This window comes from Suillus clintonianus, assembly GCF_016758775.1.
Source record: "Suillus clintonianus strain FC179 chromosome Unknown DEU56scaffold_32, whole genome shotgun sequence".
In the NCBI taxonomy this organism is placed as follows: Eukaryota; Fungi; Basidiomycota; class Agaricomycetes; order Boletales; family Suillaceae; genus Suillus; species Suillus clintonianus.
The window spans coordinates 274,142-301,970 of record NW_024539256.1 but is presented as its reverse complement, the minus strand read 5'-3'; the positions used below and the strand labels follow the sequence as shown (position 1 = coordinate 301,970).

The 27,829-nt window shown below is 49.4% G+C and overlaps 6 protein-coding genes across 6 annotated transcripts; 3 read left to right on the top strand and 3 right to left on the bottom strand.

The window, feature by feature from the left end:
• Nucleotides 1-328: 328 nt before the first annotated feature.
• Nucleotides 329-1,321, top strand: DEU56DRAFT_715032 (uncharacterized protein; the record flags this gene model as incomplete). The annotated part of the gene is made up of 1 exon (XM_041347571.1): nucleotides 329-1,321. A coding segment is annotated over one exon (993 nt), but the record flags the coding sequence as incomplete, so codon positions are not given.
• Nucleotides 1,322-2,658: 1,337 nt separating this feature from the next.
• DEU56DRAFT_912408 (uncharacterized protein) lies at nucleotides 2,659-3,219 on the top strand (the record flags this gene model as incomplete). Its single annotated transcript, XM_041357395.1, has 1 exon — nucleotides 2,659-3,219. The coding sequence occupies one exon, from the start codon at nucleotides 2,659-2,661 to the stop codon at nucleotides 3,217-3,219; it is 561 nt and encodes a 186-aa protein (XP_041208860.1).
• A 529-nt stretch (nucleotides 3,220-3,748) lies between these two features.
• On the bottom strand, nucleotides 3,749-12,834 carry DEU56DRAFT_945081 (uncharacterized protein; the record flags this gene model as incomplete). The annotated part of the gene is made up of 28 exons (XM_041358996.1): nucleotides 3,749-4,493; nucleotides 4,544-4,622; nucleotides 4,687-5,039; nucleotides 5,096-5,779; nucleotides 5,830-6,122; nucleotides 6,215-6,550; nucleotides 6,902-7,057; nucleotides 7,111-7,169; nucleotides 7,332-7,412; nucleotides 7,453-7,749; nucleotides 7,819-8,049; nucleotides 8,100-8,377; nucleotides 9,128-9,246; nucleotides 9,294-9,421; nucleotides 9,474-9,669; nucleotides 9,729-9,912; nucleotides 9,963-10,101; nucleotides 10,372-10,714; nucleotides 10,766-10,950; nucleotides 11,002-11,258; nucleotides 11,311-11,385; nucleotides 11,433-11,595; nucleotides 11,650-11,733; nucleotides 11,783-11,893; nucleotides 11,947-12,027; nucleotides 12,083-12,163; nucleotides 12,658-12,682; nucleotides 12,731-12,834. 28 exons carry the CDS (start codon nucleotides 12,832-12,834, stop codon nucleotides 4,216-4,218), a joined length of 5,400 nt encoding a protein of 1,799 aa, XP_041208859.1. The 3' UTR covers nucleotides 3,749-4,215.
• A 699-nt stretch (nucleotides 12,835-13,533) lies between these two features.
• DEU56DRAFT_912406 (uncharacterized protein) lies at nucleotides 13,534-17,772 on the bottom strand (the record flags this gene model as incomplete). Its single annotated transcript, XM_041357394.1, has 15 exons — nucleotides 13,534-13,623; nucleotides 13,677-13,840; nucleotides 13,889-14,009; nucleotides 14,060-14,384; nucleotides 14,439-14,529; nucleotides 15,583-15,725; nucleotides 15,780-15,949; nucleotides 16,005-16,196; nucleotides 16,248-16,504; nucleotides 16,561-17,143; nucleotides 17,198-17,281; nucleotides 17,331-17,441; nucleotides 17,495-17,575; nucleotides 17,625-17,633; nucleotides 17,689-17,772. 15 exons carry the CDS (start codon nucleotides 17,770-17,772, stop codon nucleotides 13,534-13,536), a joined length of 2,505 nt encoding a protein of 834 aa, XP_041208858.1.
• A 7,276-nt stretch (nucleotides 17,773-25,048) lies between these two features.
• On the top strand, nucleotides 25,049-26,294 carry DEU56DRAFT_912404 (uncharacterized protein; the record flags this gene model as incomplete). The annotated part of the gene is made up of 5 exons (XM_041357393.1): nucleotides 25,049-25,171; nucleotides 25,226-25,487; nucleotides 25,547-25,590; nucleotides 25,828-26,092; nucleotides 26,146-26,294. The coding sequence occupies 5 exons, from the start codon at nucleotides 25,049-25,051 to the stop codon at nucleotides 26,292-26,294; spliced, it is 843 nt and encodes a 280-aa protein (XP_041208857.1).
• Nucleotides 26,295-26,934: 640 nt separating this feature from the next.
• DEU56DRAFT_755830 (uncharacterized protein) lies at nucleotides 26,935-27,524 on the bottom strand (the record flags this gene model as incomplete). Its single annotated transcript, XM_041349954.1, has 4 exons — nucleotides 26,935-26,969; nucleotides 27,018-27,301; nucleotides 27,357-27,434; nucleotides 27,463-27,524. 4 exons carry the CDS (start codon nucleotides 27,522-27,524, stop codon nucleotides 26,935-26,937), a joined length of 459 nt encoding a protein of 152 aa, XP_041208856.1.
• Nucleotides 27,525-27,829: the final 305 nt, after the last annotated feature.

The window sequence follows — 27,829 nt, the reverse complement described above, 5'->3', positions numbered from 1 at the left end:
GACAACCCAGCGGACGGTCCTTCCAGGGGAATTTTCCCTCCCACACACCTCCTCCTGCCCCCCATTGCACTTCCAGGCGATCTCCCCAAATTCCTCTCTGACGCAGACCCTCACACCAACCCCATTAGCGTCAACACCAGCGAGCAGCACGCAGCTGTTGATGGGCTGGCTGGCGAGACACATGCCTTCGACTGGGGAGACGAACTCTTTCGCCTCCGCGACACGTGGTGCGAGTGACGGCTCTCGGTTTTCAGCACCGCTTCCCTCACCATCGTCCAACCCCACTACAAAACCTCGCGCATATCATCCATCCCTAACCCCAAACCCTTCCTCGCTGCGACCACACTGCCTAGCCCGAGAACGGCTCCGTCTCTGGGTGCCTGTGACATCACGATCGAGACACGACCATACAGGGTCGCTGATCGGTATCCTGGATAGCGACATCGATTGCATTCTAACTGTGATAGCACACTCTCACGCACCCACGACAAGAGAGTCCTACGGTTCGGGCCTCTTAGTATACCATGTCTTTTGCGATTCACACAACGTTCCAGAGGAACAGAGATGTCCTGCATCATCCACTCTACTACTCGCCTTTATAGCCAGCTGCGCAGGCCTATACTCAGGGAAGACCCTCGACAACTACTTTTATGGCATTCGAGCTTGGCACCTATTACATGGGCAGCCCTGGCTTGTTAACCAAGCCCAAGCTTCATTGACACTGGAGGGCGCTAAGCATCTTGCTCCGGCGAAATCCACGCGTCCTAAACGGGCCCCGTTCACAGTCGAATTATTGGTCGCAATCCGCTCCTCCCTGGACCTTTCAATCCCTCTTCACGCTGCCGTGTACGGTTGCCTCACAACTTCTTTCTTCACGCTCGCACAGACGGGCGAATTTACTGTCCCTTCTCTTAAAAATTTCGATCCGCTCGCTCACGTTCGCGTCTCTGATCTCCGTTATGAGGTCGATCGTAACAGATTCAAAGTCGCTGTCTTTCATCTACCTCGAACCAAGACCTCGCGGACCGGAGAAGACATTTATTGGGCTGCACAGTCGGGCCCCGTCGATCCTCAGGCAGCGCTGGATAATCACCTTGCCGTCAACTCACCTTCTCCATCAGATGCGCTCTTTAGCTGGAGACATCGCGCTGGACTTAGAGTACTCACGAGAAGTGCTTTCCTAAAGTGTATCCAGGAATCGAGCGATCGCCTTGGACAGGGAGACTTGAAAGGACATGGGATCAGGATAGGGGGGACCCTAGAATATCTCTTGCGAGGCGTCCCGTTCGACAGTGTCAAAACCATGGGACGTTGGAGTAGCGACGCTTTCGTGCTCTACCTTCGCCAACATGCGGTGATTCTAGCGCCCTATCTGCAAGATCAGCCGGTTCTAGAACCATTCATGAGATATGTGCTACCAGCCTGATTTGTGAGTACTCGTGTTACTCCTAATACTTTGGGGCCGAGCTGAAGCTAGTTGCGTCGTTCCGCTCCTAAATTATAGGGAATCTCAGCTTCGCTCGGCCCCTCAAGAGGTCCAAGTAATACTTCGGTCGAAAGCCCTAAACGGGCTTTGCCCAAAAACGTTCATTATAGCCTAGTTTCTTTCGAACAATTGTCGTAGTCATTCGTTTATCACTCGAATCGTTCTTCAACGCATTGGTTCATAATCAACACGCCTTACATCTGCGAAACAAGACATAGATTGTGTTCTAGCTAAGTGCGAGGCACGAGCACGTGATACGAACGAGGTCTATGTCCGATTCTAAGCATGATGTAACTCACACCTTCTGTCTTCTCGCTTCCATCACTTGTGCCTCCACAAGTACTCATCCCTCGAAACACTCTTTCTACAACTTCTGATCTGCGAAATCATTTCACCCACCCACCACTACCCGAGCGCAGCTCATTGTTCACCCGGTACTTGGACACCAGAGGGCAAGTCACAAACGGCATATATGCCAAGCATGGAGTCCCTGAGTAAGGTACATAAATCACCATTCAATTGTTACGACTTGGATAGTTCTTGCGTAACTAATCCAATAAAGGAGTTCTTCGTGTTACGACATTCGGTTCAGACAGTTGAGGGGCTCTCCCTCTAAGTGAAGTTCAAGTATAGACTAGTCTCTATAAGAGCTAGATCGGAATCGAGTATCTTCCTCAGAAGATGATCAAGTATCAAAGAGAACCAAGTAGATTCAAGTTAGAGAGTACAAGTGTAACTACTGCGGTATTTATAATGGACAAAGGAGGCACGGACCAGGCCGACTATGGAAGTGAAAGGAGTCAGGAAGAACGTCAAGGAACTATCTAGAATGTTCATGCAGTGCATGTTGATAAGCAGTCAGAGATAGCAAGAATAGACGGAAGTATCTAGAATGTTCATGCAGTGCATGTTGATAAGCAGTCAGAGATAACAGGAATAGATCGAAGAAGCATGATGATGAGAAAATGATGGGGCCGTTGTAACATCAATTGGACCCTAGTTCACGATGAATGAAACCTCGTTGGTATTAGCTCCAAGCGCTTCGGACCCGAGTTTCCCTGACATTCTGGGATCTAGACAGAGTACTATTGTCCCCAGTAGTGCGTTTACATATTCTTGACTATTTCCTTATTAACAGATGGATCCCCCACAACTTTCCCCAATCCACTGTCATGTCATCCACCGATTCATTGGACACTGCTTTCATCGAGACATCAGCAGATGCTCCAGCCCATACGCCTGTTGTCACAAACCTATTGACAAGGGCTCTGGCCGCCTCATTGCTCATTGGAACCTCCCACACGTTTGCAAGTCCTGACTCTTGGAAAGTAGACAAGTATGTCATTCCAGGAGAGAAGAAAATCCTAGGAGTGGGAGACATCTTCATGGTGCACAGGGAGATTCACACCACTAGCATTGGCACATTGTCGATGCCTGTGTTTGTTGCAAGGCTTTCACACATAGTGGCTTGGGGGCACACCCATATCGAATTTGGGATCGAAAATCTGAACACAGGGTACCCACATCAAAAAACCATTAAACTTCCATTCTCTGTCATTCGTCTTTCTATCCTCCAACGTCTCAGGAAGCTGGTCTTCCCCTTTCCTCGTTGCCCTGATCCTTTGCCAAACCCCCCTCGCCCACTATTGCCTATACATCATAAACCAGCTGGCAATGTTGGAGATTGTGCGCCCAGAGATAGTGATGGCCTACCCATCTGGAACAGACGTTGATACTATTGAGTATGGTTCGGCTACACAACACAGTCTCTTTGGAGTAAACTCTAACACTCCCACAGGCTCATACACGAATCGTCTCAAAGCATTCCATTGTAGTCCATACTTATGACTCCTTATCTTTCTTCTCTGACCAGACGTATGTCGCTTGTGACCTCGGATGAGCTGTTGGGCCCACCCGCCCATCTCAGCTTCGCTCGGCCCCTCAAGAGGTCCAAGTAATACTTCGGTCGAAAGCCCTAAACGGGCTTTGCCCAAAAATGTTCATTATAGCCTAGTTTCTTTCGAACAATTGTCGTAGTCATTCGTTTATCACTCGAATCGTTCTTCAACGCATTGGTTCATAATCAACATGCCTTACATCTGCGAAACAAGACATAGATTAGATTTGAGCCAGTTGCTACATGTCACTGTGGATGCTGTAACATCAGGAAATCGGCCATGATATGATTTTGATAGATACTTTTGGCAAAATCAGATCAAAAATGCTCGAATTATATCCAAATATATAGTAACATAAAAGCACCGGCACGATTGCACAGAATGACGAGAAATTGCAAGAAGACTCTAATATCGATGAAGACATGTATGTCTCATAAATACGATACATTGTAGATAAACTATTGAAAAATGTCCAGCATCTCTCCAAAAAAGTGGTCACCTACTGCCTGCACTTGGCTTTGCGATGGCTGTTCGCAACATTACTCAGCCGGCAATCAAGGTCTGCAAAATCCTCGTAACACTGACACAAAATGGTCATTGCTGACAGTTGTGACATGTCCACGGTAATGCCTTGTCAATCTTTCTACTCCAACGGTCACCCGCTACCTGTAGGTACCACGTTGAACCGGTGTAACTCATGTCTTAATTATTGATTCAGCGAGTCTGTCTCGTGTAGCCAGGGATGAGATTCACGTTAACTTCTAACAAATGTATATACAAAGTAGCATAATGATTATAATACAGAGTACTGGAGTTAAAGACGTGCTCTTCTCACCACGCACCACGCGTAGAGCGTCTTCCATCACGGACAACAAGGTTGGAGCCGCCAAGGACCGCAATATACTGGCCATGATGCCCAATGAAGTGTATGGACGATATTTTTGGGCATTCCGAACACACTATAGTGAAGTGAAGTGCGTTTGATATTGAATCATACAACGCCACAGAGGCGTCGAGCGCAACAGCCAGAAGAGGGCCATCCGGTGACCAAGCCGAGTCTCTGGGCATCTCAGAACGGAAACCGAAAGACGATCTTGAGGTCCAGGAAACTAATGGGCGGTCACAAAACTGCGGCTTCACACAGAACGTTTGGACATACCTTCTACATTGCCCTTCTTATCTTTGATACTCCGTATTCTCCAAGTTTTGACATTTCTATCCTCACCAGTAGTCACCAGCTGGATGTCATCTGAAGGACTAAAAGACAGAAGTGACCTTGCTCAGGCCATGCGGCCGATTTACCTTGGTATTCAATATCCAAAAAGCAAATTTCTTGTCCCACCACCATATCTTGAGGTATATCTCGCCACGGAATGACTCGTTCCCTTCTCGCCGGTCAATAGTCGCCATCCACTCTCCTGACGGCGAGCTTACCACACGTTCTACTCGCGATGGCTCCAACATCTTGTCTTCTTGTTTTGACACTCGGTTCGAAGGTGACACCTCGAGCTCTGCAACGAGCATGGATGACGAAGGAGAGTAGGTTTGTAGTGAAGAAGGATGAGAAGAGGGAAGAACGAGTGTTGATGATAACGAATGGACTGCAAGTGGTGTGGCGGAGGACGAGGATGCCCAGGCACTTGACGTGACGGAGTCTAAGTTCAAGAGGTAAACACAAGCAGGTTCGTATGACAGATGCAAAGGCACGCACCTAGTTTTATGCGAGAAAAAACTCGTGATAGCTCGAGCGTGGCAGAACTGACAAATGCAAAACTTGCATCCGCCAACCCAAGAAGGTACTCTTCCTCAGCAGCAGAACCGCGCGAGACCACAACACTTTTGATGGCCGAGCCAACTCGGGGTACAAACTCCTTCTTTCCAGAGTGCAGCTGCCATATCACGAGAACAGCTTCTTCACCGCCGGATAGCAGATACGCTCCGTTCGTGGTGAACGCAATAGATGAAATCGCATGGACATGCCAATGAAGCATAGAGGTTTGCGATCGCTTTTCTACGTTAGCAACTACTGGCCTGCTCTGGTTTAAGCAGTACCATAGCCGCACGATACCCTTTGCGTCTCCCGTCGCGAAATAGTCCTCTATTGGATGGACCGCCAAACATGTCAATGCATCGGTTGAAACGTATTTTGTAAATCCAGACTTCAATGCAGAAACTTGTGCAACATAGGCTTTGTGACCCGCGACCGCAATCAGCCATTCACCGCTTGCAGATACTGCAAGCCCTGCTGTGTACCGGGTCTTGCCTACTGGTGTAACCTGAGATGACTTGTGCCATTTCGCGCCAAAAGCGGGATTTTGAGGCTTAAGTGACACACGTAAGATGATACAGCTCTCTTCTGATGGAGCCTTCGCAGACCGGTTCTGTTTTGGCTGCTCTGTAGCAAGAGTGAAAATCTAATCGTGGGTTAGAGACGCTAGCACTCACCATCAGCATTTCCGCTTCCCTTCTTCGCTTTTGCAGTGGCAACAAAAACGTAATCTTTTATCTTTGCATGAGCGGACACGTGATGGATAGGTTGCTCGAGGTTGATCGCGAGTAACAATATGCCTTCGAGAAAATCCCAAATTTTGAGAGTGCCGTCCAAAGAAGCGGTGATGAGTTGAAACGCATTGTGTGCACTGAGGATAGCAGATGTGATGATATCCTGGTGACCATCATCCTGTGGCCCCGGTAATGTAGAAACCACCTTGCCAGATGATGTAGAATGTATCTTAATTCTTTCCCCGACGATGGAAAAAGAAGTGGCTGATCAGAAAGTAAACAGATTAATTAGATCGCAAAACATGATAAATCCATCAAGGTTACGCACCTCCCGTCTTTCGTGAATATTGGTGGATGTGAATTGGAGTTCGAATCAGTCTGGGATGTCCATGTCAGAGGTTTTAGTGGCTCTAGTTGTGGCACCCCGCTTCCGTGTTGTTCATTCGCATTCTCCCTCTCTTGCTCTCCCTGCTTCTTCGTCCCCTGCACGCCTTCCTTAACTTTCTCCTTCTCTGTCTCTTTCGTCTTGTTCTTTCTAGTTTTCTTCTTCACTGGGGGTGGCGGACTTGTGGATTCTGCGGGACTTGGCGGGAGTGGGACATCCTTTGGCAGACGGGGAACGAAAGGAGTGTGATTTATGACCTTGACCGCGGCCATGAGCGTTCTGAGATTTCGAGCGATCGTGAAGCATTCACAGGAACCTTTGCAAAAAATGTCACTTCACCGGCGTTTGCCGTTATATGTCGCGGAAAGGAAATCAATCGGAACGTGGTGGAACGCGAAAACGATATTATTTTTATACCCGAATTCCGAATCAGTCGGAACCAGTCATTATAGCAGAACACTATGCCGCTACAAAACCTCGTATACGTAGTGCTACAAAAACATCCTTTCAATCTCGTATGTGCACCACACAAACCTCATACTTAAATACCTAAGAAATAAACACGAATGATAATTGAAATGCAAGTCCAGAGCAGGAAACAATGAAATCACTATACGACAAGGTGTGTACAGGTCCTCCTCAGGGGCAAACCGTCGCGCTTCTAGCATAGCCCTGTAGAGTCTCTCCTCCTCTACAAGCTCTGCCTTCGACATTGCTTCCCGCGGAGGGACAGACCACCCCAGCTCAGCAAGTGAGCACCACAAAGATATTCGTGCCTGCATATCGCTATTTAACTGGTTCAGCAATTGTAAGTATGCAGCAGATAAAGTGATACTCACCGCTTATAACGGTCTACCAGTATCTCGAACTTCATCCAGCTCTCGAGTTCATCCAGCTCCTGATCGGTGTCCCACCCACACTCTGCCAATATTTGCCCTGTTCAATTCCTCGTGCGATCCAAGAGTTCCTCGTACATAGCGAGCTGGCAAAGGGGGTAGTTGGTGATCATTGAGGACTCGGACATGCGCATCTGTAAATATCATGGCATTGAACACACTACCTCGAAGTCTTGACACGCAGCGAGGAGCTTCGTAATGATCGACACCTTCTTTGCCTGGGACTGTGACGGGGGGTAATGGAGCTAAGTTTTTGAGAACACGTAGAAAACACGAAGAACAAACCGAATGTCCGGATGACAACGCGATCTCCCGTAGGTTTGAGAAGACAAAAGGAACCGTGAGGGGCTTGGGTTTAAAGAGTGTCTTCTGACTGTTTTTGGAGTTCTGCGAACGAAGTAAGCTCGCGTGGTCATGGTCAAGGCAAGTAAGACAGAGCACCATTGCCACGAGCCCGAAATCGCCTTCTTTCTTGAGGTCTGCTTTGACTGTTGCAAGACTCCGTCCTGTGGACTCGCTGATAGCTTTGATGAGCAAGCTCTCGCCAATACCCAGTTCGACACCGACATAATCCGGGCTTAGCTACATCTCTTAGTACACAGCAATGAGGTAATTGGCTTTGGGCGAAGATGCGAAGGGGAGGCGAATTACAACTTCGCGCGGGTGGGGGTTGTGACCGGAGAGACGAGCGCTGCGTCGACGCTGTACATTCCCTTGAGTACTGGTCAGGGAGCTAATGGCGACATCTTTGGCGGAACTCCTACTATTTACGCGCCCAAACTTGTCCAAAGATCCGTCGTGGTTGCCACTGGGTTGCTTCTTGCCTGTTGTCGAAGTAGTGCGGGCTCGCGAGAATATACTGGGCATCGAGAGCCGACGATTCTAGTTGCTGCTGTCTGACGCAAGCAGAGGAGAGGCTGAGATGTCAATACTCTCGATGAGGCGTGAGCCTGACGCAGAACGACGAGTACGTCGCTCGCTCTGCGAAAGTGGTGATCCCCGTGACGATGAAGTGCGGAAGGTGGTGAAGATGTAGGTGCAACGCCCAGAGATGTACTCTCATGAGGCAAGGGTGGGATGTCTGGTTGTGACGAGGGCGGTTTGTCAATGCGGTGATGTGAGCCGTTGGGATAGTATACAGAATCTGAGCGCTTATTACGAGCTCGCAAAGGTGCCGTGAACCAAGTTGGTAGTGTAGGGAATAAGATATCTGAGGATGGTTAACAGATAAACATGAGGACAATAGAATGACGTACCATGTTCGAGGATTTGTCAATGAGTGAGCTTACCTTAGTGTGACAATGTTACATGTCACAACCCTTTTAGGAATAGTACTATCCTTGGCGCTTTCCAAGGCATCTCCTCCAATCAGTACTAAGTAGCTATGGGTCCTATGGATGCGGTGAGTAAAGGCACGATCGTCGATCGCCCACTCACCGTTCATGCAGAGATATAGCCGATTCATTGGAAACCGTATCAATTCAGTGGAGATTGTGGTGAGATTAGGGTCAGGTCATAGGAATCGGCACGTGCTGTGCAGAGATGAGTATCGCTGGTGAGCAGACTTACTCTCATTGACGTCGATTTCTAACGACGTCAACAGTGGCGGCACTCTAAACGTGAGGGCGATCAAAATAATCCACGCGCCTCCGCAGGGCCCGCAGATACCCGCCGCCGCCAGCCAAAGTCAGAAGGTTGAAGAAAGCGTATGTGACCAGGGGCCACGCGGGTCCGATTATATCAAGGAATGAGAAGGGGTCCGTCGTAGGGTCCGCTGGTGCATATAAATGTATTGGTGAGTATATCGTTAAGATCAGCGAGGCCACTGTGCTGAATGGCGTCTTGCGCCCAGTCAGTGTACTTTTTGTAAATGCATTTGTGTCAACGATTTTGTTTTTTTTGACCGGGCGGGAACATCGGGATATCCAGTGCACGATCGTTGCCACAATTGCAGGCGTACACTCCAACAGATAGCGGTCAATTTCGGTGGAGCATCCGGCGATAGCCTGTGTGACGGATGTGTATGCAAGGCCACGCTTATACAGACTTGTCAGCTGGGCAGAAGTCTTTTGCAGAATCCTAAGTGCGCTCAATGTAATTCAAGCACGCATTGACAGGGAGCGTACCTGACTATGGATTCCCTCCGGTGTTGTTCAAAGGGATCCTGAGCGGTTGGTGCGTTCCAGAGATAGCAGCTAAGTCTATGGAGTCTTTCCTTCAAGCAATCTAGGTCCGCCTTATTCTGAATACGTCTCTGTGACAGTCTTTGAATCAAGAAACATCCTGGTAATAAAAGAAGGTCTTACATCTATGGCTTGAAGGATCGTCAATAATCCACTAATAGCGGTTTGCATCGGAGGGCCGGCAATTGGAATTGCAGCCGCAACGCCCTGTACCAAGGGCAAAGCTAGCAGAGCGATGTTGAGAGCTTCACGGGCAGGGGGTACACCCCCGAAGGACGTGGCAGAAGATGCATTGGTGGAGACTTCGAAACGTGGTTCGCTGGTCGCAGAAACAGGGTACGCTGGTGATGAATCTGAAGTAATAACAATGTTGTACACCAATATTGCATGTGCAACGTCAGAATATGGGGCGGAACAGTTGCGCCCTGCTTCAATTGCAAATGCTCGGGCAAATCGAGGTACCACTTATTCAACAGCTCCTCAAGTTGCGCCGCCTCGGCGTGCCGAGAAGTCACCAGATGGATGGCATACATCGACTGTACGAGCTTGGAAAGAATGGTCGCTGAGACATAGACTCAGCTATGGCGCTGGACGATCAATGAAGGTACTCACAGAGAATTGCAGATGCATTAAAGCTAGATAGCACGCGTCCGGTTATTGAACACCTCACTTCTGCACTAGGCGGGTACCCATGTCCGCGGGTATCAGGCGGCAGCGACCCATGAGTGGTCCACAACTCCATCTCCTCCGCCTAAGAACAAACACCGTCATCACACCGTTCTCATCAATATTTCCGTACTCATCCCCTCGTTCGGCAAAAGTGTATCGTAATCCCGCTCGAAGATGGCAAGCGGCCTTCCGATATATGTGCTCACATACCCATCAAGCACGACACATCCCCACCATATCCGCCGCCGTTCCTGTAGCTCTTGTGAGCCGAACAAACGCCCAACGTCTGCACGAGCCCAACTATCGGCTGCGCGGTGCATGCCGAGGTCCTGCGCCATACGTACTGCCATACCCGTGTACACCCAGGCTTGGCCATGGCACCAATCCCAATCTCTCGGTACCCGGGTAATAGGAGAGCTTGGACGGTGCTTGGCAAGGAAGATGCATAGGTGTTGTCGAGAAGTGTCTTGGCAACGTTAAAGTACTGATCGCCTGCAGTCCACATCGGGGTTGGCTCTCGGAGCAGCGATGACGGGAGAGAGGAAGATGGTGCATAGCGTTCGGCAATGGAAAACATGTTGAGGAGTAAAAGCGGTGAAATATGGCGGCGGGCACGGTGGAAGGGCGACGGAAATTTCGAACCCTGACCATCTGATGCAGGCGACGGCGCGTCGGCTGCAGATGGATTTTTATACCTGACATGGATGTCAGTGGCAGTCAAAAGAAATTCGTCAGGTGAGACTCACGCCTTGTAACCATCCCAGAAAGACTCCTTGTGCAAGACTGGGAATGCCGAATGTACGTAAAAGTGAAATAAAGTAGGTGATCGTTGGTATCCATACGCTAACCTCTTGATTGGCTGAAAAAGCGACGCCCAGAGAAGCTCTTTGAATAATTGGTGTACCGTGAGCTCTTGAATGGCCCGTTGCACCTGTAGAACGAAAGGGTGAGATTGAATCAATGTAGCGCGGTCTCCACATACTTGATGGACATCGCCAGATTCCAAATGTGAAATGAAGTAGGTAATCCTCTCTAGCATCTCGTCCTCGGCGCAGAAGTTGGTGAGCGGTGACATCGCACCTTTGACTACCTTCTTCAGGTCCGATTTTGTATTCTCGAGGGACTTGGATAGCTGTTTTCGTTGGTTAGGAGGGAGAAAAGATAAGAGCAGGCGTACATTCACGCGGAATACCGGCCATCCGGCAGCGATGGATTCCCCAGTAGCGAACGTAATGTGCACTGATTGAGATGTAAGACGACGATTCGTAGCATCTAAGCGCAAGGTGCCCACTCACAGGCGCCTCGTTTGGTTCATCTGGCTCTGTGAACTCGCCGATGCCGCTGGCAGAGGCGATAGTGGACAAACCTCAGAAGTTGTAATCCATGTCGTTCGGCTCCATGCTCGATGTGGACACAGCATCAAAGGGAGCGGTGGCTGGAGGGAATCTAAGGGATATGCTGCGACAACACTTGGCATCGAGGGGGCGACGGCCTGGGGATAGACAGGGGGTGGGTAACCGAATGGAAAAGGCGCGGGATAGAATTCGATTGGCGTTTTGTTCAGTAAGTCCTCCAGCTATCGAAGAGGCATTAGAAGGCACGTATGTATACTCCCCAGAATGACGCTCACCAACCACGTCGGCAGTGGATCACCTTGCGCACTGGGTCTACAGTAAGTAGAGGTGATCGCGCTGATGTAGTCACCACCTGTTGGCTAAATCTTCCCTTCAGAATTAAACCATCAGGCACGACGACATTCTCACCGTCACTTTGAATAACGGGTACAGATAGGCGGTGTCTCCCTCGATAACCAGCCACCCAACCTGGTCCAGGCGATTGAACCAAGTCTGGCCCTGCAGATGAGACCCGGCGCACTATAAACGAATGAGGTAAGGTAAAATCGTTGGTGTTGAGGAAGAAGACCCACGTAGATAGGCGATACCTGGTAGCCATCAGCAAGGTACCCAATTAAATCGTACGAGTCATTGGTCAATGCGACAAAGGCATGCTGAAATAAAACTTAAAACAAAGAAAACGGCGGAAAACGCTGGATTAGCGCTGACTTTAGTGTTGCCACCTTTTCGTCCTTTGACACGGTAGGAGGATGAATCGACACGATTGAGGATCTCGCGAGCAAGAGCGTCCTGATTGGAAATTTATCAGTATGCGTGTCCAATCAGATGTGTACGTTGTTAGCCAACGAAGGTGAGAATGAATGCGTTGGGCAAAAAAAAAGAACTTCAGATACCAAGGCACTTGCGAATACATTGGTGTCAAAGTGCAAATTCATGCACACAAAACCAATACAAGCAGTTCACGAGAAACACTAACCTGTCTCAGGTATGCAACACATCCTCCAACCTTGCAGCGCCGCCCGGAGGTGGCCTATCTGCCTCGCCAAACCTGGACAAAATTAGTGATTATTAAAATATATATATATCATGACCCATATGCACCTATCGCCATGCTCTGCCTCGCTAACGAGGAGAACACTAAGTAGGGCCTCGTTTTGGTGCAACCGAACTTCGATGGCGTCAATGTACCAATGTACCCCTTAGGGGGGCCGCGCTTGCGCGAGGGTCCGAGGAATGTACACGCTGCAGATTGAAGGACGTGATCAATGATTGAGATGAGAAACCGCCAGTAGCGGCGTGAGCGTAGCCCTATCCATGGGTGAGTACGATGGCTTCGAATACGTGCATACTGCTCACCCTGTAGACTCCACCTTGAAAACAGGCTCATCTCTATCGGGTACTTCTTCATCATCGGAGACCGTTGGTCTGGAAGCACGGTCGGCTTGGTGAAGAGCTGTCATCTAGGCCTCCAATGTCTCGAATTCCGCCACCCTAGCGTTGTCAATACCTGTCGATTCAAACATGAGAACAAAAGAGCTCCGTTTCCTACGAGCACGACCTCTGCGTTGGGCCCAGCTCGCCTTGTTGTCAGAGATGTATATCCTCGGCTACATGAAGCGTGATAAAACATACCGATTTCATCAAGTCAGCAGCTCATCAACTTCTCTACATTCCTCATCCTCCAAATATTCTCCAGTTGGCATCGGCAGCATTTCTGTCCACGATGAACATACGCACTCTTTCTTCGTCGCATCAAGATAATGCACTGATTTGACTCCTTCCATCACTAGAAATGGCCTACACCGTGCCATCTAAACTATTGCCTAGTAGACCCTCACGTCCATCAAGAGGTCAAAGAGACTGTGATAAAACATTTCAGAGTCTGTAACTGTGTCGGTACGCGGGAACACTGAAGTTGAACTGAGAGCGAACTGCACCTTCAGCGGTACGTCAATCATTCCTAGTTTCGTTCGGCTTCGCATCAAGACCCTGCTGTGGCTGCCGCTGCTTGATACTCGGTACCTCCTCGTCCAGCTCATCCTGCTCGCTGTCACCTGGATGGTGCGTACTGTTTTCCAGGAGGCTTTTTTTCTGTAACTGTGTCGGTACGCAGGAACACTGAAGTTGAACTGAGAGTGAACTGCACCTTCAGCGGTACGTCAATCGTTCCTAGTTTCGTTCGGCTTCGCATCAAGACCCTGCTGTGGCTGCCGCTGCTTGATACTCGGTACCTCCTCGTCCAACTCATCCTGCTCGCTGTCACCTGGATGGTGCGTACTGTTGTCCAGGAGGCTTTTTTCACCTTCGAAACGTCCATCTTCCATTTGGGCAGCTGTTTGAGTGAGACTGGGCTGTGGCGCCAAGCTGTGACCTTCATGTAAGGCTGCCTGATGGGAGTAGACATGCCCCACACCAAGGCCATGGTGAAATCGCATAAGCGTATCTCGATCAACGAAGCTAATACAACTGTAAGATTGGTAAAAAAAAATCACCAAAATAAATAGAATCACTCACCTATTGACCTAGTACTCCTGCCAACCGTGTGCCCCTCGGACGTAGTATGTGGTATAGTTAAATTATGGTGGTAAATCCGGTTACGTTTAAAGAGAATTGGCGTACGGTGTTCCAACTCTCCCTGAGAGCAGTTGAGTTGAACACCGAACAAGCAGTACATTAACGACTCACTGGTTCTGTGCTGTAGGAATCCGTGGTGCCAAACCGACGAATGGAAGCCACGTAATCCCCCAGCGCGTGAAACTTGTATGTATGAAAGTTAAATGACTTTTTCTTCCTTACTTGCCTCGGTAAAGGTACAGCCTGCGATTGCTCCGGATTCGCCTTCTGTTTGCCTTTAGAATTGGCGCCTGCCTTAAACCCTTGAGTCGTACTGCCCTGGCCAACGCCATTCTCCATGTCATTTCCCGCCCGTTTAGCAGACTCCTTTGCCTGCCTGTCGACGGCAGAAAACCGCCTAACGGTTGCTGGCCCAAATGGGGGAACCTGCCTGTACCTGTCAAGGATGGGAATGAGTACGCATAGCCTTTATCAGATACGCATCTAGCACCTCTTATCAACTTCGGAGATCAGGTCCACGACTTTTTCTTCCTTACTTGCCTCGGCAAAGGTACAGCCTGCGACTGCTCCGGATTCGCCCTCTGTTTACCTTTAGTATTGACGACTGCCCCAAACACTCGAGCCATCAGATTCCCACAGGACAAAACCTCTGGCAGATGGCGGGCTGCTTGGCAATGCAAAACAGGCTAGATCGCAACCTTATAAAGCAGGGTGAATAATGCATCCTTGTTGCACCAGACCATGCACGCTGCCATTCCAGTATCAATGGCCGAGCTCAAAAAAACATTGGTTGGGGTGTGGGTGAGATGAGACGTCGTGAGCCTCGGCGTGGGCATCTGGTTCCGCTGAAACGGGAGCTGGAACAAAGCCGATGTCTTGGAGTGTTACGGTTTCTTCTGGGTCGTGGGATGACGGGGTGAATGAGAAGAACTGGTGTACCAGTCCAACCCCAGTCAAAGGTAAGCAAAAGCAACCAAATACTGACAACCGCCGCCATCAGTATGATATGATATAGATCGCCTTGGAGCAAGCAGCAAACTGACTTACTAGATGTGGTGTAGACTTTCGCCTGGATGACGAAGCTGTTGGCTGGTTGATAATGATCGAGTGTTAATACCCATTATATAGGACATGTTCCGATGAACGTCCATATACCCTGAAAATGTGATCAACGAGCTAAAGGAAATGGATCGTTGAGTATAGACTCACCTGAATAAAATAAACACGATCACTGATGGGATGATATCATAAACTTGACAATTTAAATCGCAATGGAAACCCACAAATGATAAAGACGGGCTTCACTTCCCATGGGTAGAGAGGCAATTAGAATGACCTGCCAGACACAGAGATACTATCATAGAGTCATGGTAGTGAATGTGCACTGATCTTGATAGCGGAGTTGTGTGCGCACTGCGGTGTACAAATAAGTCACAACAAGAAAATTTTGGTTGACACGAAAACTCAGGGGTTCAATTCGCTGCGTTATATTATTACACATCGACTGGTAGTACTACATGTTCAACACCACAGCGAACAACAGCAGAAGGGACTATGCATAGACTATTCGTGCTTCGTGAAGTATGAAACGGGTAAATCGAAGAAATATCTCAGAGACGTTGTGGAACTAAAACCCAGATTGTTTGGAACATCATCGAATGCCCCTCCAACTGGGTGGGTTTCGATGTCCACCACGTCCGACATATTTCTTCTTCTGGTCCTATCAGGGAGGTACATAGGAAGTTGCCCCTTGCAGATGCCCAGAATGTTATGTCCCCTAAATATAAACAATGATGAGCGTGTTTTTGAACGGCAATACAAAGGCGCTCACGTTAGGAAGGGGAGGGTCCTCACTGCCTGTGTGAACGGAGGAAACAAATGAGGCTGCTCGTACATTTCGTTCGAGGCTGAAATCAAAATGCCGCGCATTTCTTCTGGTCGAGGGTGTTCGGTGTCATCTGAGTTGCTATCACTCTTGATCGAAGTCATGGTATAATAGAGCTGTTTACAATGTGGAATTAGTTATTTCAATAGGCAAGAATGAAGACGAGCTTACAAAGGTCAAGAGGTTGCACACTGGCTTTTGCGCCAAGCACTTGTACCTCGAAAAGATCTGCTCTGGATAGAGATCCGCTATCCTCCCTTGTTCGTGTTCATTCGCTAACCTCTTGATTGGCTGAAAAAGCGACGCCCAGAGAAGCTCTCTGAATAATTGGTGTACCGTAAGCTCTTGAATGGCCCGTTGCACCTGTAGAACGAAAGGGTGAGACTGAATCAATGTAGCGCGGTTTCCACATACTTGATGGACATCGCCAGATTCCAAAAGTGAAATGAAGTAGGTAATCCTCTCCAGTATCTTGCCCTCGGCGCAGAAGTTGGTGAGCGGCGACATCGCACCTTTGACTACCTTCTTCAGGTCCGATTTTGTATTCTTGAGGGACTTGGATAGCTGCTTTCGTTGGTTAGGAGGGAGAAAAGATAAGAGCAGGCGTACATTCACGCGGAATACCGGCCATCCGGCAGCGATGGATTCCCCAGTAGCGAACGTAATGTGCACTGATCGAAATGTAAGACGACGACTTGTAGCATCTAAGCGCAAGGTGCCCACTCACCTGGCTCTGTAAGTATTTCCTCGTAGGTCGTACCAACCATATCAAGCGCGGTGAGAAAGCAATTAGTGACCGAACGCCTCACGTCCAAGGGCGTAGTGCTAAACGGGTGTAGATTTTCCCCCACCCACAAACCTCCAATGAAAAGGAACCTCGTAAGCATCACAATGCGCCACCAGGGCGAATTCCTCATTTCATGGGTGAGGGCGGCTCTTTGTGCCTTGTTCAAGGCACCCCACTGGCCGGAGGCAGAGCTTCTCCATTTCAGGTCGGAATGAAAGCTGCCAAGGGCCAGCTCCTCGACAGGCGCCTCGTTTGGTTCATCTGGCCCTGTGAACTCGCCGATGCCGCTGGCAGAGGCGATAGTGGACAAACCCCAGAAGTTGTAATCCATGTCGTTCGGCTCCATGCTCGATGTGGACACAGCGTCAAAGGGAGCGGGTGGCTGGAGGGAATCTAAGGGATATGCTGCGACAACACTTGGCATCGAGGGGGCGACGGCCTGGGGATAGACAGGGGGTGGGTAACCGAATGGAAAAGGCGCGGGATAGAATTCGATTGGCGTTTTGTTCAGTAAGTCCTCCAGCTATCGAAGAGGCATTAGAAGGCACGTATGTATACTCCCCAGAATGACGCTCACCAACCACGTCGGCAGTGGATCACCTTGCGCACTGGGTCTACAGTAAGTAGAGGTGATCGCGCTGATGTAGTCACCACCTGTTGGCTAAATCTTCCCTTCAGAATTAAACCATCAGGCACGACGACATTCTCACCGTCACTTTGAATAACGGGTACAGATAGGCGGTGTCTCCCTCGATAACCAGCCACCCAACCTGGTCCAGGCGATTGAACCAAGTCTGGCCCTGCAGATGAGACCCGGCGCACTATAAACGAATGAGGTAAGGTAAAATCGTTGGTGTTGAGGAAGAAGACCCACGTAGATAGGCGATACCTGGTAGCCATCAGCAAGGTACCCAATTAAATCGTACGAGTCATTGGTCAATGCGACAAAGGCATGCTGAAATAAAACTTAAAACAAAGAAAACAGCAAATTAACGCTGACGAACCTCTTCATGCTAGAGGGAAAGGCCGCATCAGCAGATCGTCTGCAGTACAGAGTCTGGCGCTTACACTGAGCCTGACGAGCTGCTGAAGAATTTCTGGCCGCTGGGGTTGGTATAACCACACAGGGGCAATTGATACTGTAGCCGTCATGTTGGGTGGACTTGATGGCTGATGAGGATATATAAGTATTGCTGGCGAGGTTGATAAAGCCAGCCAGTGATCGACAAAGCTTGTTCGCAATAATCAAAGGAAATTCTTGATGGCCGTGGATTCCTGATGGCCAGGAGTGATGGCCAGAGCAATTCGAACTGCGCTCAGATAGCCAGCAGCGATGGCCAGCGATGAATGGCAGCCGAGAATCAGCCAGAAATTAGATTTGCGCACATTGGGTTAGGAGACGTGACTGTGATGTAATATTAATTTTCGTAATCGAAGGTGTGAAGTACAAACATCTCGTCTAATGCGTCAATGAGCGACTCCGCAGTTGCATTCCTCCCGAGATCAAAGAGATCAAGCTCCTCAACGCCAAGGTGATCGCCAACCTCGTCCAGCTCATCCAGCTCGCTGTCACCTGGATGGTGCGTACTGTTGTCCAGGAGGCTTTTTTCACCTTCGAAACGTCCATCTTCCATTTGGGCAGCTGTTTGAGTGGGACTGGGCTGTGGCGCCAAGCTGTGACCTTCATGTAAGGCTGCCTGATGGGAGTAGACATGCCCCACACCAAGGCCATGGTGAAATCGCATAAGCGTATCTCGATCAACGAAGCTAATACAATTGTAAGATTGGTAAAAATCACCAAAATAAATAGAATCACTCACCTATTGACGTAGTACTCCTGCCAATCGTGTTTATCTCCCGCAAGAGGGGAAATACTGTTATTAAGATTGCGCTGACCTCCTCGAGAAAAAGCAGGAATAATATGGCATGCCCTTAGAACATCCCCTGGGTCGACAAACCCAAATGTGTTAGGATTTGACAAAGGTAAGAAACGAACTCGGCCCATTTCATATGTCTTCCATGAATGGCTTTGGACTGATTCATACCAACGAACGAACAGAAATTCTATTCGGCGGGATTCATAAACGTTCCCCGCAAGCACGGCATTGACATGGTGGATACCCAGGACTTTGGCGTAGCGGTAGTTACCGTGGCCATGATCATGCCCGAGCAGCATGATGTTACAATGTGGGGTCCTCGGGTTTATGACGTCTTGAGCCCTTCGGACGTCGTATGTCGTATAGTTAAATCTTACGAGGTTATGGTGGTAGATCCGGTTACGTTTAAAGAGGATTGGACTAGGCGCTCGGTCAGGATGGAGGGGTGTCTCTACGAAAGGTCCAGGGGTCCCAGCGCGACCGAGAATATGGTCCCTCAACCGTGGCAGAAAGTCCTAAGTTGTACGTCAGAATGATGGCGAACAATTCGAAAATATTTAAATACCTTTATGGCAGGATCTCCTGCATGGCTGCGAAGGTAGTGTCCAAACTCGTCATAAAACTTCTCGCTTTGCCCAATATGATGATGCAGCTGGGGGTCGTTCGTAGTTTCGTTAGGCTTCGCATCAAGACCCTGCTTTTGCTGCCGCTGCTTGATACGGCGTAGGCGCGCTTGACGGCGCTCAATCTGAGTCAACTGGTTCACAAAGTCCCTGCGATCAGTTCGACGGTATCGTCCTTTTGGCGTACGGTGTTCCAACTCTCCCTGAGAGCAGTTGAGTTTAACACTGAACAAGCAGTACATTAACGACTCACTGGTTCTGTGCTGTAGGAATCCGTGGTGCCAAACCGACGAATGGAAGCCACGTAATCCCCCAGCGCGTGAAACTTGTATGTATGAAAGTTAAATGACTTTTTCTTCCTTACTTGCCTCGGTAAAGGTACAGCCTGCGATTGCTCCGGATTCGCCTTCTGTTTGCCTTTAGAATTGGCGCCTGCCTTAAACCCTTGAGTCGTACTGCCCTGGCCAACGCCATTCTCCATGTCATTTCCCGCCCGTTTAGCAGACTCCTTTGCCTGCCGACGTGATCGTGCATCGACTTCGCGGTCGAGCTCGTGGGTACGATATGCAGTGCATACCTTCGCCTTAAAGTCACGAAACTGTTCGCCAAGGCGGCTTGTTTGCTGGTCTAGAATCTCCAGTGTCAGGTCGGAATGCATCCGAAGCTTGGCAAGTCCATGCCAGTGCGCCATGGCGAAAAGGAGATCGAGGAGTATTTTATTGTGGGCATTCGGGAGGAGGCCTTCAAAGACCGGGATAGAGCACTTTTACAAATTAGTGCACAAATACATATCACGAATTGTCCTATAGTCATACCTGTAGAAGATCTTCGAAGTTGCGCGCAGCCATATTGGACATTTCGGAGGTGTTGGCAGAAAACCGCCTAATGGTTGCTGGCCCAAATGGGGGAACCTGCCTGTACCTGTCAAGGATGGGAATGAGTACGCATAGCCTTTATCAGATACGCATCTAGCACCTCTTATCAACTTCGGAGATCAGGTCCTTGTTAAATGCGCAGAGAATTCTAAGTAAATGGACCAAAAGCATGCGCCATACCCCAAGTTCGAACTCGTGCAGGAGATCGACGACAAGCGCAGCAAACACGTCGAATCCAAATGGACCAAGGCTGTCAGACAGCGCATTCTAAGCAAGAGTCAGCAAAGGTGACAGAGGAAACCGATAATACGCTCACCGAGTTCGGTACCCACGAGTCAGGCTTGAGAAGCTGCTCAACTACCGTGCTGTCGACGCCATAATTCCTCTCGTAGATGTGGCTACGTGCTGTAGCAACAGACTGCCTCCTTGTGGCATTGGACCGCGCTAGCGTTGAATGTTGCTGCCGATCGTGACTCATCCCTAGATTTTGAAGCCGTGATGTGGGTATCAGGCATCGAGGGCAAGGACATCCTCCCATCTGCCTAATAGTTGCAACAAGAACCCTTGATTTGGTGAGCTTAGATTTCTTATGGATGATGTTCAGCACTCACTTCTCAGGATAGTCTGCGGAGTAGGTAAATACCCGCGGGTAAAACCTGCGTTTTACCCCATCACAGCACATGATCACGATCCCGTGCTCATACGCCTCTAAAAATTCATGGTCGAGCAGGACCCTCCATTGACCTTGAAAAAGTTCGCGCTGGCAATGGGTTATACATTCGCGGCCAACCCCTTTGCCTTCAGTGTAGGTGCCGGCGAAGTCTTTAAACGAGTCCGGAAGCTGTCAAGACATGAGCTTCAACACCGAGGGGGAAATTGATTAAGAAGGGCCTTCATACCTTTTGGAAATAGGCCACGTGGTTGCTCAAATTACAGGTTGGTTTACAGCGGCGATATTTGGACTCATTCCCAAAGTACATGTAAAGTGGCCATAGCTTCGCATTGCCGAACGCGGTCAGGTGTGTGGCGTCCGACCAAAACATAAGCGCAACAACGACTCGTGGTAAATCGCATCCCACCTCTCCAGGCAACTCCTGGAGTTCACGGTGCGCATCCATAAAGGCCGGCGAGGTGTACAGTTCACCATGAATGTCGACTTCATGGGGAAGGTGGGGAGGTTTCCACCGCAATTGGTAAGGCTCATAGTGAAATTGTTCGTCGTCCTTAGCGTTCGCGAGCTTCTCCCGGATGACGGAGGTGAGAGACCGATGATGAAGGTCCGCGGCGACATATGATCGATCACCTGGCTGAGCTGTGGTCCGCGAAAAGGGCACTTCAATGCTCACTGGCGTTTTACGCCAACCCGCGTCTTCATCTTCCCATTCGTCCTCATCATCATCCTGAACGCTCGCACCTAGCTTCGAATTAATTTTGTCCCACGATGTATTCTGAACGTCAGCAGGATGAAAATCAGGATCTCCGATGATGTTAACGAGCTCTTTGAAGCTCTGATAAGACTTCTGCGCGCCGCCATTCCAATACCAATGGCCGAGCTCAAAAGAACTTCGGTTGGGGTATGGGTGAAATGAGGCGTTGTGAGCCTCGGCGTGGGCATCTGGTTCCGCTAAAACGGGAGCTGGAACAAAGCTGATGTCTTGGAGTGTCACAGCTTCTTCTGGGTCGTGGGATGGAGGGGTAGATGAGAAGAACTGGCGTACCAGTCCGAAGACGTTCCTAGCCGTGCGGAACGGGGAAGCTCGTGAAGTACGAGTGCTAGTGGATACGTCGGTGGGATTTGCAGGCGAGCTAAGCCCAGATGTATGGCTGGACGGAACGCTCGGGGGAGGCTGAGGAAGCACGTCCTCATATTGCCTGTAGCGTACTGGCATGGGGACGTCAACACGTCGGGTCCTCCGCTGCGCCAGCGATAAGCCCTGGTCTTCATCTGTTTCCGTAGGCGTGGAGCTAAGACCAGCATTGGACGAGGCAGGTGCAAATTCTTGCGACGGGGGACCTGCATGTGAAACCTTGTTTAAGGGGGACATTCCTGATAGACTTGCGTCAGCGGACGGGAGTGAGTCCTGCAGGCAGCGGGGATCCACGCTCAAAGATGCCGTGGTAGAGTCCAAATGATGACCACGGCTACGGTCCACTCGTGACCGTTTTACCGAACCCAATAGATCCTTCGCCTTGGACAAAGCGGAGAACAGTCGCTTCTTGCCCTTCACGCATGAGCGCTGATGCTTAGTGTACGCGCTCTCTTGTATAAACTCACGCGTACAGGTGCATCGGAAGGTGGTTGGTGTCGACGACAAATCCGCCCAATCCATAGATGTGAAGAAGAGGGGCTGAAGGAACGAGGGCACAGCTGAGCCCGATGATAGCTAAAAGGATCTAATTAAAGGACGTACGACTTCGGGAGCATAGCGTAAAGTTAGGCACTAGCAAGGGCCACCACATTTACCACATCACAGCGCCAGATTTCCACAGGACAAAACCTCTGGCAGACGGCGGGCTACTTGGCGATGGAAAACAGGCTAGATCACAGCCTTATAAAGGCAGGGTGAAGATTCCATCCTTGCTACACCAGACAACCGAATGGAAGCCCCATCCTCACCTTCCTCTACCATCACTGCCCCGCCTGACTATCGGGAAACCGCTCAGAGAATAGGCAAACTCGTTGCGGAGGCTAAGACCTGCAACTTCACCCTCCTTCACTATGATGGCGCCTCAAAATCCATGGTCGATTGGTTTTGGTGAGATTTCACCTCCTCCTGTGTGAATTCTGACCCACGAAACCGCTCGACAAAAACACAGGCCTGCCGATGGTGACGGAAACAAGATTCCGCTGTTTGGCCTAGAGATTCACCGCAATGAATACGAGTTTAGGTACCCCTGCTGCATATGCGCTGATGGTGGTGGAAGAGGGGAGTACGTAGAGTCCGCTGTGTACTCTTGGTGGGATGAGCACACCGGTAAGACTGATTGGACAACGCGATGTGCATCTGATAGATGTGGGTACAAGGGTCAGTATCCTTCGTGTTTAAGATAACGCCAGACTCAATATTACCCAGTGAAGATGGATACGTACTTCAGGCTACCGACGATAGCCACTTTCCAGTACCCTCGAAGAGGTGCGAACTTGCATCCGTAGTACCGTGATTTCACTGACGGATCATGAAGAACAGCAGATCTTACCCGTTGCACTTGAGTGGACCCACAGGGAGCAAACAGAGTTGTTGAACAGACTCGACTCTTCCATTGGCGATGGAATCACAGCGAGGGAGTTCCGCGTTCTATTTAGACAGTGCAAAAAATGCAGGCGAGTAGGGTTAAGGCCAGCAATGAAGGGCCACATTTGTTCGAGGGGTACAAAAAGCGAGTTTGCCTATCATAGAGCTCAGCAGTAGCACTAGTACGATCTACTATCAAGCTAGTATATGAAAATACTCGCCATCGTTCATTACTAGCTATTTTGGACAAGGTTCTACGGGGTGGGATACAGTGACGTTCTGCCTTCTGGGACGGCAGGACCGTTGTCACTTATGGACCGCCTGCGAGTCAATGAGACAAGTTAGCATGCTACTCACTGGAGCCCATACGTCCGATGAAGTGACTCACCGATCAGGATGCTCAATATGAGTCAATATGGTGCGCAAATCTTCAAGCTTCTTCAAGTCTAATATGCAGACACTGCTGCAAAAGGGCTAAGAATTTGAGAATGATCGGACATGATGCATGATCGAAGTGAATCAGCAGCGCCAGTGAGTGACTTACTCATCAATTGGTTGGTTGATGGCTTACATAATCTGGCACCGAAAGTGTTGCCAGCCAGTGGTCCCTTGGTGGTCCCAGTAGGTTGTCTCAGAATCTATCCACCCTAATGAGACGTGTCCTGACAGGTGTGTTACAGTGTACATGAATAATTTGTTATATTGATGCGTGACCTTTGTCGACATCACATAAAGCTTTTCAGTTGGTCCTGGCTTCAGTCAAGCCAACGGTAGAGGGCTACGTTTAGGTACTTGCACGAAAACGAGGAGATCAGATGCCTTCTCGAAGGCAGTGGCTCTTTCGATGTTCGAGGCGAGTAAAGAATCACACACCCCATGCCATCATCTCATGGGTCATCTTCCAGAACATCCTTTTCCTTCTCGTAACTTGATGATACGACAGCTGATTCACTATAGCATAACTCAATTCGCCCTAAAGACAACTCGGGATTTCAATTGTTGGCAGCCCGACAGCCTTTTCGCCGGAATAATTGACTAGGAATCACGATGTAACGAAGATACAATTAATCAGTGGTTATACTTAGGTGACTCACTCGTATTATGCCGTGAAAACTCCGTCCTAATGTGATACATACAACTTTATAACACCATCCCTTCATTCCAGCACTGCCCGCGACTCCCGTTCTACTTTCAACTTCCTCCCAGCACTTTCTTGTTGCCGAACTACCAGTTGCTCATGATACGTCCGCAAACAACCACGCCCTCGCTCTCAAAGCCCTCCTTGGAGGACCTGACCTCATGGCCTCTCGCATAGGCACATGCGCCAACGCATCACTTCTGATGGCTAGTCACTAATAGGGAAGATACAGATTGCCAACCAGTTTCTTGCCAGGATGATCGTGGGGGAGTTGGTAAATATGGGTGCCAGGCCTGCAATAGATGCGTGCTTGTGCAGGCACGAAGGTGTACCCAAAGCAGGTCAGAGGATCGGAAAAAAGTAGGCCCATATTTCGCGGTATCTATGACCCCTGTAACTACTATGCCCACCCCAACGCCGAGGCACAAATCGGGTTAGCGAAGGACATTTGATAATCACGTGGAGCTTTTTTTTGTCGGCGGCCAGACAGGCTAGAGGCTTTTGTTGACGCAGCCAGGGCTTTTTTTGATGGCCATCGATCTATGGGCTTCTTTTCTGAACAGCCACATTTTTTTGTTGATGATCAAGGTATCTTCATCTCCGCGAATCTTAGCCGTTCAACCACCGCTTACGAATAAATAGTGTCTACCGAACCAGACCGAACCCTACACAATATACAATCATGTCAACCTGCCTTTCACTGGAGTTATTTGATTACTCAAGTGCTCGTGCCAGCATTTTTCAACTATCAAACTTACTAGGCACCGAATTCGATGCCTATATAGGACTCATAGCAAGTCAGAAGGTTGGTTGGTGATTTTGTCCCTCTGTATGTCCTGATTTTTTCTTCTTCATACAGCTTCACACTGAACTTCATGTTCTGGCATTCTTGCTCAAAGATCGGGTCTATCCTAGTGATCTTTGGGAATTAGTTGGGGAGCGCAGTGTAGAGGCGAAGCAGGAGGAAAGGTTGCAAAGGCATCAATCCATCTGTACCAGTGGGGATAGCGCACGACATGCGACTGTAGAGCGATTTCTCATGGAAGAGAGGAAGAAACGGTGTCAGATGGAAGTTTCCTTGTACAGCCAAGCTATTGAGTCATTGGAACAACATTGGATGTGTGAGCTTCTTCCAAATTGTGTGCGGATGTGCGATCTGAACCATCCTGGTGCTATGTAGCGCGTGTGGGATTTCGAACCAAACATATCATCAGGCCTCCTTCAGTAAGCTCAGGGAACATGGTACCAACAGACTATGCACCTTTACCATGTGTACCTTTGGCCTGCTCGATAGCAACGCGAGAGAAGTGCAGGGCTTGGTTGACGATGAACGCTACCCGTTGCATCCCAGCTACAGGTGCTGGGATTTGAACCGTTTTGCAGGAGGAAAGGTGGAATTCCATCAGTTTGAATGTCAGTGATGTGACGGTCTGCTTGCCTAGTCTCACCACCTCTCTGCAGTGCATTAGCCCCTCATTGCCCTTGTCGAGTACGTGGGTCACCATTGACATCCAAGAGGCCTTTCACCGCGCATTCCAGGAAGAGCTGGACTTGCAAGCAGAGCTGATGATGGCGTCTCTCGCCACCAGGCGTAACAACGCCTATCTGCGCAACCTTGGGCTGGATTTGCTAATCCTGCAGGCCAAGATGCGCCGCGCGCAAGCTGAGATAGAGCTCTATAGCCTGGCCATTGAAAACATCCATGGATTCGATCTCTCTGACAGCAGTGGGCACAAGCTGATCAAATCCCTTTTCCATCAATTGCTGATTTCATTGCAGGCTCAACAACATCCTTCCGCCCAACCATTTCAAAATGTCTATGTGATACAGCGTCCCTCTACGATGAGGACGTTGACAACGGCATGGGGGGATACGAAGATTATGAAGACTACGAAGACTACGAAGACTATGAAGACTGCGAAGATTGATTGGAGCTCTTTATTTTCTGATCTCGGACTCATGGACTTTTTTATGTTTCATTCCCGTCTGGTCCGGGATCACCATATTTTTTATGTTTTTGTGATCCTCCCCTAGCCTCCTGAATTATTTCTGCCTTTGTCTTGTACGTTGATTCTGTAAAACACTGTAAAACAGTGCAATTTTAACTATCTGGGTCAAATTTTGTTTTCGAGAGCAGTTGTTTCCGTCCTTCCCCAAGTCGAGCACTCTGCATGAGACTGAAGGTCCTACCAAGGTTCTACGACTACGATGCCCATTGCCCATCCCTTATTGATTGACATAGCACAGACAGTTTTATCCGAGTACATAAAACATATTACGTAATAGCTACATTCTAGTCGCCCCTCACAGTACTAGTCCCCCCTACTACCACCTACTACGACGTGCACACAACCCTCCCTACCCCGCGGTCGGTTGCTATGTACTCGTAAATTTACTGCCAGCTTCTGACGATACGCAGATTTTTCTGTTTCTAGTATCCAGTCTCGTCTTGGTGGGTACTAATCGATAATCTCCCGTCGCCCAGCTGTATTCGATGCAACATCTGTTATCTTCTGCATACCACTACATCTCGAACAACAGCATCATACTACGATAGGACCGCTGCATTTACTCTTGGCCCTGAAGTTCAGCATCATATTCGCCTGAGCAATACTGTCAGTTGATCTCAAGGGAGCGCATATCCGACGTACTTTGTGCAGGAGAGGGGGCGTCGCATGTGATTTGACGGGGAGAGTGAGTATTGACTCCATCCGGCGCGTATACTTTCAACGCCCTTACTCGATAGTTTTCCTCCAACCAACGAACTCTATACCTTAGGTATAGCTCTTCCAGCATTGAGCAATTCATCTCGGCCAACTCCAACCGCTCTTTGAGCTTGGCCATAGCGTTCACCTGGTCTTTCTCACTCTCATTCTTTTGAGCCGGAGCAACATTTTTATCCAATGTAGGATCGTCGACATCAATTTTCGATTCGCTACTCCATGATCAGCTTCGAGTGCAGCTGATGGAGTCAGATGGACTTGACGCACGATATCCCGGCGAGCTCCTCCCCGCTTTCATTATCTCCTCCCACTAACTCGATCCTAAAGAATGCCTTCAGGACGTCCCTGCGCCAGGTGGATTCATCTGGCTTACTGTACGTTTATGTTGAAACTACATCCTTGTAGTTTGAAGGTTTGACTTCCGAGTTGCGGCATATTGGGTTTCGGCGGATGTATTCCGCTGGCAGCGGGCTGCAACGAGACATGCAAAGGGAGTTATATACCTCATGTGACTGCCGTGCTTTTCTAATCACTGAATTACAAACTCTCTATTTTAGCTCAAGTCAATCGATTCCGGTATGCAGCCGTCGGGCGGGCCAAACTTGCGCTGGCCACACTTGCCGTCATTCGCCACCTTTTTCTGCCAATGACTTTGGCCATCGCCTGGGCGCTATTCACCGCGGCCACTGTTTGGCTGGCAACTACCATAGCCATTGCGCTGGCTGCCGGCTTCCCTGAGG